Below are 12,139 nucleotides of genomic sequence, written 5' to 3' on the forward strand. Positions count from 1 at the left end.
TATAAAAAGTCAAGAAATCCAAGAGAGGAGATATTCGATTAGTACCCGAAATGGGCTCTGTTTTTTTTTTTTTTTTTTTTTTTTTTTTTCTGGGTGTGGAGGACTAGATCGAGACTATAGAGGACGATCTGGTGACGTGGGTGGCAGTGATGGACAACGGAGATGAAGTTCGTACAATCGGAAAAAGGCGTGATTGGGCAGGGATTAGGTCTGTCGCATGTGGAGACTAGAGAGTTTGAGAGGAAATTGGGAGAGATTGAGATAACAAGATGAGTGCGAAGTGAGGAAGATTGAGGAGATAAAGGAGAGATGAACAGAAGGAAGAGAGGAGGAGAAAAACTGACACGTCATCCAGCTACAGGAAGAAAATTGGGGGGGGGGGGGGGGGGAAGAGCTAACTAGTTCGATCGAAAATGTTCTCTTCGTTATAATATTTTATTTAAGGGCAAACTACTGTTTAGTACCTAAAGTATGCCTTCGTCCTCGTTTCAATCCATGCTTTTCTAATTTAATCCCAAAAGTCCCTAAACTCACAATTTTAGTCCAAACAAGTCCTTTCCCTCCATTTCTTCCGGTAGCTAGATGACTTGTCGGTTTTTCTCCTATTTTTTTTTTCTTCTGTTTATCTCTCCTCCATCAAATGCCATGTCTGTGAGAAGCACGGATGCAGTTCAGTTGCACCACCAAGTTGAGAAAAAGAGAGTTAAGGGAGGTAACTTCATAATCTAGGTTTTGTTTCCAACGGCCTCCTCCCACTTTCCTCCGCCAAGAAACTCCCCGACGACGAACCCATTTTCTCTTTGCCTTCGTCGGTTCCCGAACTGGTCGGTTCAATCACCTTAATCACAACCTCGTTTTGGGGTGTCGAAATAGGAACATCCGCCCATCGTGGAAGGGCTTGGAGGTGTATTTCAGCTCTATGATTTGGTTCATCAGCTTCTCCATGTTGCCCATTGCTTGTGGTGCTCGAATTTGGGGGATTATGAGCTCTCTCCCTCTCTCTCTCCTTCTCCCATCTCAGCAGCTTCTCCTTGAGCCACCATATCATCTCCCTCACCTCCCCCACCTATGGCCTCCTCACCCTCGACCCTCCACCGCCGCCCATCTTGATCAAACCTGACAATAGCACCCGGACCCTGACATCATCACCACCGTTGTTTATCGACCCACTAAACCAGGACGGGGAGGGTGGCTATAAAAAGTCAAGAAATCCAAGAGAGGAGATAATTGATTAGTACCTGAAATGGGCTATGTTTTTTTTTTTTTTTTTGGGTGTGGAGGACTAGATCGAGACTGTAGAGGATGATCTAGTGACGTGGGTGGCAGTGATGGACAGCGGAGATGAAGTTCGTACAATCGGAAAAAGGCGTGATTGGGTTTGTCGCATGTGGAGACTAGAGAGTTTGAGAGGAAAGTGGAAGAGATTGAGATAACAAGATGAGTGCGAAGTGAGGAAGATTGAGGAGATAAAGGAGAGATGAACAGAAGGAAGAGAGAGAGAGGAGGAGGAGAAAAAATGACACGTCATCCAGCTACAGGAAGAAATGGAGAGGGGGGGGGGGGGGGGGGGGGGGGGGGAAGAGCTAACTAGTTCGATCGAAAATGTTCTCTTCGTTATAATATTTTATTTAAGGGCAAACTACTATTTAGTACCTAAAGTATGCCTTTGTCCTCGTTTCAATCCCTGCCTTTCTAATTTAATCCAAAAAGTCCCTAAACTCACAATTTTAGTCCAAACTAGTCCTTTCCCTCCATTTCTTCCGGTAGCTAGATGACTTGTCGGTTTTTCTCCTCTTTTTTTTTTTTTTTCTTCTGTTTATCACTCCTCCATCAAATGCCATGTCTGTGAGAAGCACAGATGCAGTTCAGTTGCACCACCAAGTTGAGAAAAAGAGAGTTAAGGGAGGTAACTTCATAATCTAGGTTTTGTTTCCAATGGCCTCCTCCCACATTCCTCCGCCAAGAAACTTCCCGATGACGAACCCATTTTCTCTTTGCCTTCGTCGGTTCCCAAACTGGTCGGTTCATTCACCTTAATCACAACCTTGTTTCGGGGTGTCAGAATAGGAACATCCGCCCATCGTGGAGGGGCTTGGAGGTGTATTTCAGCTCTATGATTTGGTTCATCATCTTCTCCGTGTTGCCCATTGCATGTGGTGCTCGAATTTGGGGGATTTTAAGGAATCAGAATATGAGCTCTCTCTCTCTCTCTCCTTCTCCCATCTCGGCAGCTTCTTGATTATATGCATTTATATACGTGTAATTATATCTAAAACACTATAAATAAGCAAATCCCCATGTCAATTAATATGTAATTAATCCATTTTTATTTACTTTGTAGAAAATAAGCGGAATTGCAGAACCAAGAGAAAATGGTGGGAAATTGAGCAAAACGGAGTTTCCGACAAAAAGAATGTAGTCAACCATAGTTAAAGCTAAGGAAGAATCAGAATGCAATTCATGAGTGTGTGCGCAGGTCCTTGACATTATAAGAAGCAGAAACCAAAAAAAAAAAAAAAAAAAACAAATGAATGAAAAAAAGAAAAGAAAAAGGAACCATCGAGAATTTAATAACCAATTAAACATTGGTTAATTGGTGCCATCACGTGGCCATGCGCCCATTGTCCTTTCTAGTTTCTTTGTTTTTTTTTTATTTTCTTTTGTTCCACGTGCAGCATCAGCCCATTAATTAGAACATGATTGCTCTTCTTTTCTCTCTCACGCGCGCAGCACACCAGACCATTTTCTCTTTCTTTTGAACCAATTACCCGCTGACACATGTCCCTCTCTCCTCCTTCTTTCTCTCACGACCAGCCACACGGAATGAAGACCCATTTCTTCCTCTTTCATATATATATATACCAGACCCTAATTATCCAGACTCCCTCTCACAGCAGCCGCACACCACCATAATTTCATCTTTCCCATTCTCTCGTCCATCACCCATATCATCTCACACTCTCACCTTTTCCCTTCTTCATTTTTAATTTCAATCTTTTGGGATTAGACACTCAAGGCTTCAAGGGAATCATCATCAAGAGTACCACACCTTAATTTAGGTAGTTGGGTGAAGAAATTACTTGATTCATACTAGCTCATAGCTAGAAGTGACCAAGCTAACTCTCTCCTCTCTTCCTTATTATCTATTTCATAATTTTTATATACTTTTGTTGATGGATTCTTGTATGGGTTGTGAGTAGTTCAATTTTTGGAGTTAGGGTTGTGAAGCCCTAACTCATCTTGTATAAATATTGATGCTTTAAATGAAATAAATGCAATTTTCATTGTGTATGCTTTAAATCCTAATTTATTGGTCCTTAGAAGCATGTTTCTAGGCTTTGTCACCCTTTGAAATTATGTTGTAGGCAATTGTGATGAATAGATTGATAAATTGACAACTTATTGGTCTTGTTGCATCTAGGATTTAAGCGTGGTAACCATTAGCTAGCTTAATTGTAGCTAAGCTTGCTTGGGTCTCTATTATCTTGCTCTCTAGGCCTCTAATTTTGGATATTGCGGCCTTAACCGGCGTAATGCCCAAATTAGAGAGTTGATTGTGGCCTTAACCGGCATAATCGATACAGCGAAAGGATAATTGGTTTAGTAGCCTTGACCAGTACTAGATACGGGACTTAACACATATAGGAAATGCATGCATTTGTGAAATTGGTATCGATATTTGCAAGAGAGTTAGTGTGAATCACCCGACACTCCCATGTTCCCATTAATTTGAAATCCGAATTTTAATTTCTTGCTTGATAATTAGCTATTTACTTTTATTTTCATTTGCATTTAATTTAGTTAATTCCTAATTCAAAACTCCCAAACAAAATTCTACCTTCCATTGTGCATAACTCATTTGAGCTACAAGTTAGTGGCTTTGATTAGACTTAGTGTGAGATAAGCCGAGCATTGCCGAGGATTGGTACCTTGTGAATATTATTTTACTTTATTTTATTTTATTTTTATTTTTCATTGTATGCTTTTGAGTCACTCTAGCGCCAATTACCTCGGTTAGGTCCAACACCTAATCCCCGAGGTACGATAATCAAGGTTTTAATACTTCCCTTACTTGACAACGATTCGTACGCTTGCGAGAGCATATGCATCAAGTCAATGGCGCCGTTGCCAGAGATTAGGGTCTTTGGGTCTTAATCCCTTGGTAATTGGCATTTAGGGTCACTTTTAGCATACTTTTATTTTTATTTTTATTTTTATTTTTATCTTTATCTCTTGTTTCTTTGTTTAGTTGTTATTTATTTTATTTTATTTTATTTTATTTCTTCGGTTAGTTTAGTCAAATTTAGTACTACTTGTGTTTAATTTCTCTTCACCCCTCTAATTACTTGTCAATTTTTCGTGAGTTGAATTGGTGCTTATCTTGCTTATATTCTGGTTATTGAGATACTCGATTTCTTATTGGTTCTTCGTAGGTATATGAGCGACACTCTACTACCTATCAATTTGAGAAGTGGTCGTGCTTTGCAAAAACTACCTAGAGGAAGACCAACAAGGAGAGTTAGGAGACCAAGACATCTCTCACAAGCACCTTCTAGGTCTCCTATTCGAGTAGTAGATATGGGTGACGAGCGTCAAAGACCACAAGATGAGGAGGAGATTCCATTGAGCCATTATTCATGTCCTAGCATTGTGAATGCTCCATCTTGCATTGTGCTTCCTCCGACAAATGCCAACTTTGAGATCAAGCCTAACATGTTGTCTATTCTACCTACTTTCCATGGCATGGCTAGTGAGAGGCCATATGATCATATAATTGAGTTTGATGCCATATGTTCCACTATGCACTTGGGAGGATTAACCTTAGAGGGTTTGAAGCTTCGATTATTCCCATTTTCTTTGAAAGATCAAGCACGCACATGGTTTCATAAGCTCAAGCCAAGAAATCCAAGAGAGGAGATAATCGAGTAGTACCTGAAATGGGCTCTGTTTTTTTTTTTTTTTTTGGGTGTGGAGGACTAGATCGAGACTGTAGAGGACGATCTGGTGACATGGGTGGCAGTGATGGACAGCGGAGATGAAGTTCGTACAATCGGAAAAAGGCGTGATTGGGCAGGGATTGGGTTTGTCGCATGTGGAGACTAGAGAGTTTGAAAGGAAAGTGGGAGAGATTGAGATAACAAGATGAGAGCGAAGTGAGGAAGATTGAGGAGATAAAGGAGAGATGAACAGAAGGAAGAGAGAGAGAGAGAGAGGAGGAGGAGGAGAAAAACTGACACGTCATCCAGCTACCGGAAGAAATGGAGGAAATTGACTAATTTGGACTGAAATTGTGAGTTCAGGGACTTTTGGGATTAAATTTGAAAGGTAGGGACTAAAACTAGGACGAATGCATACTTCAAGGACTAAATAGAGTTTTTCCCTTTATTTAATTAAAAATTATTTTTTAAAACTCGTTGTACGACCCTGTGGCTGCCAGGTGTCCCCGTCGCGAGGAGGAGGTAATCTAGTGCGGCAAGGTGTATAGAATCGGCGCCACTCATTTGGGTGACGTGGGCCCGAAAGGAAAGTTAGGCTGCGGCTTTTAATTAAGAGTCCACCATATTAAATTACTATGAGAATTTTTAGGATCTTGACATAATTATCCACGACATATTGTTGCAATAGGTGGTCCTTTCAGAATAAAACTCAATAATCATATTGACGGATCTGAAACAATAAATTTTATAGTTAACTTGATGTTCTTAATCATTCCCAAAAATAGAATACATGAGGTCCTTTAAAGTTAGTTATTCTTAATTCATAGTAAAAAGATGAAAGAAAATTTGTTCACCTGTAAGATATATGCATAATAGTCACGATACGTAAGTTTTTTACCATTATTGTTCCGACTATTCACATCCCATCCATATGGTAACAACAATGGATACTGGAAGGGATCATAATACCCAACACAATCTTGAATATTATAAGTTGGCCCTGCTTTGTTTGTACAGTAATATCATGACCAGTCAGATTTTCCACATCATCTGTACCCACTATTATTGCAGCAACTTGGGATGTTGAAGGCAAACTATACTAATGTTGGTTAGCAACTTGCTTTCTAATTATGAGTCTACAATTTTGCAGATCTTGACGTTGAGCTAGGTGATGAAATGTTTGTACAAATGGGTTACGTTGATTCAAGATTCTTTGTATTTTTTCAAACAGGGGAGGTTGGTTAATAAGATCGATCATTACGTCACATTAACTGCTGAACATAAAATCTCAATTTGTCCTTAGCTATATATATAACATGCGGATTGTGTGATCATTCCGGTCTCTAGCTACCTCTTCCTTCTTGCTCAAAATAGTATTCAACGTTTGCATATATATATATATATATATATATATATATATATATATATATATATATATATATAAGCTGTAGTTTATAACCAGATGCAATTAGTTTGTATAGCTCGAATATCTTGGGAATCTTTAATTATGCAAGCATTTCACTGATATGATCCAGCTTCTTCAGCAACAAAGAATGTATGAACTTGTCATAATCTTTATTCCATGCCTCAACAAAAATAGATGATAGATATTGTGGTCCTTCATATGTTGTTGGAAACTTAATTATTTAATGTAATCTTGAATATACTAGACCATCCATATACTAGACCATCCATATACTTATAAAATGGTTGATCATCACCTTAAAAACCATTCTGGGATTAACAACAAACACCAAGATCATGTATTTGGAAATTGAGCAGCTGTGTTGCTGGTGGGCAGTCACACTAAAATGAAATTAAAAGAAAAAGAAAAACTGAAGCTTCATCACATATTGGAAACAACAACTTGACATTGTCTTTTTATTTGCAGATTTCAGTGTATTATGAGTTATGGTGTCCATCTTGAAATTAAAAGAAAAGGAAAAAGTGCAAAAAAAAAATCGGGAATGAAGGCGAAATGAATCGTACAGAAAAAAGAGTTATGGATGCGCGTTTCCCGAACTGTGTGCAAGTATTTTATACTTCCCACTTTGTGTAATTATGTTATACCACCCATGGTGTTTAAATATATTGAATGTTATTTCAAATGAGAGATTATTCAGAGCACCGCCGTGCACTTGCACCAACATAAATGAATGGTTAGATTGCATTAAATACACTTTTTGTTTATTAAAAATAAAGTTGATAATAAATATCAAGGGTTAAGATTATTTTATAAGTGTTGGGTCACTTACACCGTCGGTGCATAAAATAATTTCCAATTTCAAACATGTATTGTGAGGTGTTAGTTAATAAACTGTAATAACTATGCTATTTTCATTTATAATTTAGTTCATTACTTTGGCACAGCAAGACAGTGACAAAGGAGGGGAAGCGCAAACGTCGAACTGTGAAGACTAGTGTCCAAGACACGATATGCACTGATTGAATGAAATATCAGTTTTGAATGACATTTGATGTTGATATTGATAAAGTAATCTGGGGTTCACATCCAAAACCAATTGGCAATGGATGGAGTGGCCCAAACCCTTATAAACCCATAGGCAAGGTCCCATTTTTCCCATGTGGGATGTATATATTCTCAACAGGCCCCCGCACGTGTGGCGAATTTTCAAGCCATACACGTGGACAACTTGGGTGACGTGGAGCCCGTGTGGCCGTTAGGCACGCACACGTGGGTAACCCGCTCTGATACCATGATAAAGTAATCTGGGGTTCACATCCAAAACCAATTGGCAATGGATGGAGTGGCCCAAACCCTTATAAACTCATAGGCAAGGTCCCATTTTTCCCATGTGGGATGTATATATTCTCAACACGCCCCCGCACGTGTGGCGAATTTTCAAGCCATTCACGTGGATAACTTTTGGGTGACGTGGAGCCCGTGTGGCCATTAGGCATACACATGTGGGTAACCTCGCTCTGATACCATGATAAAGTAATCTGGGGTTCACATCCAAAACCAATTGGCAATGGATGGAGTGGCCCAAACCCTTATAAACCCATAGGCAAGGTCCCATTTTTCTCATATGGGATGTATATATTCTCAACAGATATATGAATTATAAAATGAAATTATATTGCATATATAATTATATATATATAATGTTTATGTGAATTTATTGCAGGAATTGAATTCTACGGTAGAAGTTGGTTATGGTACTGGGGCTTTAGTTCTTGGCAAAGAAGAAAAAGTGGGTGCAGTTGGAGGTGGACGTGCACTGATTATAAAAACAACTTGCACACCTGAGGATTTCAAGCTAACTATATGTGGTTTAAGTTTGGAAAAGAAAAATGCAATTAAGGAGTTAGGATTCAGGCCCTTGCAGAAGCTAGGATGCTACAAATTGAACCGGGCTCTCTACCAAATGTGGGTAGATAACTTTGATGTTCAAAGTGGTTATATAAAGACAGGCCCGCTCACCTGCGGGACGAAAATAAAGGGACAAAACGGGACAAAACCATCCCAGCCGTTGGATCTTAATTCAGTTGATCAAACGGACAAAACGGCAAACCATTAAAACAAATTTTTTTTTAACCTATTATCCAATCCCGTTTAGTCTCATGGTCAGTTATTTGGTCAGTTACTTGGTCAGTGACATGGTCAGTTACATGGTCAGTTACGTGACCAGTTACTTGGTCAGTGACATGGGCAGTTACTTGGTTAGTGACATGGGCAGGTGACCAGTTACTTGGTCAGTGACATGGGCAGTGACATGGTCAGTGACATGGGCAGTTACTTGGTCAGTGACATGGTCAGTTACGTGACTAGTTACATGGCCAGTTACAGTTACTTGGTCAGTGACATGGTCAGTTACTTGGTCAGTGACATGGTCAGTTACGTGACCAGTTACAGTTACTTGGTCAGTGACATGTAACAGACATCCCAATTCACAATCACAAGTTATAATCATAATGCAAAAGAATATACACAAGTTCTGGGCAGTGGATGAATGAAAAAACATTCATTGAATGACAACCCAACTTATGCATATTACAATCCATTACATATAAAAAAACTTGTGATTATGCTGAAACAAAACAGAAGAAAGATCAACTTCATCCTTTACATGCTAAGTGGTGCTTCATTTGATTGCTCAGTGGGGTTAATTTGTATGCTTGACCTGCTCATATACAATATCAATGATACATTAATAAGCATGAAATAGATCACATCAAGAAATAAAAGCAAGTGTTAGTAGTAAATAAAGTTATTACCCATTAGCATTGTGCTTCTCACATGTTTTTATGTTGTGCCCAGTTTTACCACATTTTCCACAGTTTCTCTGCCTATTCATTGCAATTTCTTTGGATGACTTCAATCTCTTCCCACTTCCTTTTGCCTTTGATTGAGATGGTTCTTCAATGAGTATTTCCTGAGGTATTCTTTTTTTTTTTTGTGGATGGAAGTTCCTCAACACCCAGATTTGAGAGAAGTTCTTTAATACCAAGGCGAAGGGAATGGAGTCCGTCTGTGAAATATTTTGTTGTTTCTTGTGAAAGAGACGCCTCATCAATTACACCTTGTGAAAGTTGAGATAATTGAATATATCTCATCATCAATGACTTATCACCCACATCTTTCACTTCGACACCATCATCATCCCAAACTCTTCCAACTTTTGCATTTTTTGTCCACCTATCCAAGATGTATTCAATTGGCAAATGTACCATATTCATACTTGGAAAAAAGAAAATGATATGCCTACATGCAATTCCTTCAACCTCAAAGCCTCCACAACTACACTTGGCAAAACCAGAAACTTTGTCATGAACTATTTGTCGCAATTTCCAGCTTTGTTCATCATCTGCAGCCCTTAAAACATTATACACGCATTCATTTTCATCTTCCTTCAAAGTTTCACATTTCAAGTAAGCAGTACTCTTGACAACCTCATCTTGGAACCTCAAAAATATTTCTTTTGTGTACACCTCACGCATTTGCTTTTCTATGGGATAGTAAGTCCTTGTCTTTGGAATTTCATTACTATCAACATGATCACGAATCAGTTCTTCATGCCTTTGTTGTCTAAGTCCCCTTTTAATCCTTGTAGCAAAATCCAATAAAGAATTATTCACCGAAACAAATGATTTGAAGAATGAATGGTTACTCTCAACTCTTTGACTACTTTGCATACCTGCATGAAAGATGTGATTGCAAAATGCAGGGACCCATTTACTTCGTAGTTCATACATTGTGTTCAACCACGCATGATTTTCTTGACTACTTTGTTGCACATCATTCTTCCAACTAGCTTCAAATTCTTCTTTAGTCTTGGAGTTATATACACTGGCTTTGAAGAGTCCATAATAACTTTGAGCAATTACAGGACCAAGCTTATCTCGAAATTTAAACATGATATGCCAAAGACAAAAACGGTGGAGTGTAAGTGGAAGAACTTGAGCAATGGCTTTTGCAATTGCTGGATCTTGATCAGTAATTATAACTTTCGGTGGACCACTAGGCATAGCTTTCAACCATTGTTCCAGTAACCAAATAAAAGACTCAGTTTTCTCATCACTTAGAAGTCCACAACCAAATACAATTGTTTGGCCATGATGGTTGACGCCAGTGATTGGAGCAAAGATCATGCGATATTTGTTTGTGTTGTACGTGGTATCAAACACAACAACATCGTTAAAGAAATAATATGCTTTTTTTGAGGTAGGATCAGCCCAAAAGCAACGATTCATCCTATTTTCTTCATCTCGGTCAACTTCAAAATAAAAAGACGGCTTCTTTTCCTTTTCTGACTCTAAGAACTCAAGTAGCATAGTTGCATCATGTCCCTTCACTTCTTCCCTTGAATCTCTTTCAAAGTTTCTCAAATCTCTGGGAATACATCCAACATTCTGTATACCACCTGCCACAGTCTCCATTATTTTGAATTGCTGACTTGTTCGAACATTAACACTACTTAGCTTTTCCATAAGACACTTTTTTGCCTTTGTAAGCTTGCGGTGTGATGGTAATAAATGTACTCTTTTGGGGGTTGTAAGTTCATGTGTATGAGCCTCCTCGAAGTCACTTACACACCAATTTTTGCTTGCCTTATTAAAGACGATGTTCAACCTTGCCTTACAACCCATACGCTTTATTCCGCACCTCCTTTCTTCCATGGTCGATGAATGTTGCCGTCTTGAGTTCTCATAAGTCTCATCTGTTTTTCCTTCCTTGGAACATAAAAATTGTTTCCAAGTAATCTCTCCAGTCACCTTACTTCTCTTAGTTGAACCCATTCTCACACTAAAACCAATAGTCTTTGCATATATCTCATTGTAAAAGTAATAGGCCTCCTCTATTGATTCGAATTCTTGACCATGCTGAAGTTTTGGTTCATCTACAACAGCATTCTCATTTGTCTCTTGTAACGATGGTTCACCCATCATAAAGCTATAGCATTATATTACAAACACCCTGTACAAACACAGCTATAATTAGAATTTCACCATAACAGAGTCAAAGACATAACAGTAATAAAAAAGAAGTTAAAAACTAAACACAATTTCAATTCAAGCAGTTACTTGGTCAGTGACATGGGTAGGTGACCAATTACTTGGTCAGTGACATGGGCAGTTACTTGGTCAGTGACATGGTCAGTGACATGGGCAGTTACTTGGTCAGTGACATGGTCAGTTACGTGACTAGTTACATGGCCAGTTACAGTTACTTGGTCAGTGACATGGTCAGTTACTTGGTCAGTGACATGGTCAGTTACGTGACCAGTTACAGTTACTTGGTCAGTGACATGTAACAGACATCCCAATTCACAATCACAAGTTATAATCATAATGCAAAAGAATATACACAAGTTCTAAACACAATTTCAATTCAAGCATTTTACTTATATTATAATTGAGCTCTTCATGTATGCAATTGCATTTTGACGACAAAATTGTGTGAAGCCATGAGCTCCTCATTAAACAAATCTATGTTGACCGTTTGAGATTTTAGTGCTCTGAATTAACATATTGCCCTACTTGAAAAAGATTTTTAAAAAAAAGAAAAAAAAAAGCAGAAACTTTGACCGTGAGATAGAGAATGAAATCAAAATTAAGACAATGAAACCAAGACAAAAAGTATTGACCTTTTTGGGTCAATGAGGCTTCCTATTCAATGATTCAATCCATTCCATGGACAAAAAGTATTGACCTTTTTTCAATTTCTTTTGACCAACTCT

The 12,139-nt window shown here is 38.5% G+C and overlaps 1 protein-coding gene across 1 annotated transcript; it reads right to left on the reverse strand.

The window, feature by feature from the left end:
* Positions 1 to 9,541: 9,541 nt before the first annotated feature.
* Positions 9,542 to 11,345, reverse strand: LOC112199166 (protein FAR1-RELATED SEQUENCE 5-like). Its single transcript, XM_024340222.1, has 2 exons — positions 9,668 to 11,345; positions 9,542 to 9,597 (listed from the first exon to the last, which is right to left on the reverse strand). The coding sequence occupies exons 1-2, from the start codon at positions 11,343 to 11,345 to the stop codon at positions 9,542 to 9,544; spliced, it is 1,734 nt and encodes a 577-aa protein (XP_024195990.1).
* Positions 11,346 to 12,139: the final 794 nt, after the last annotated feature.

Source organism: Rosa chinensis, chromosome 4 (genome assembly GCF_002994745.2).
Source record: "Rosa chinensis cultivar Old Blush chromosome 4, RchiOBHm-V2, whole genome shotgun sequence".
Classification (NCBI taxonomy): Eukaryota; Viridiplantae; Streptophyta; class Magnoliopsida; order Rosales; family Rosaceae; genus Rosa; species Rosa chinensis.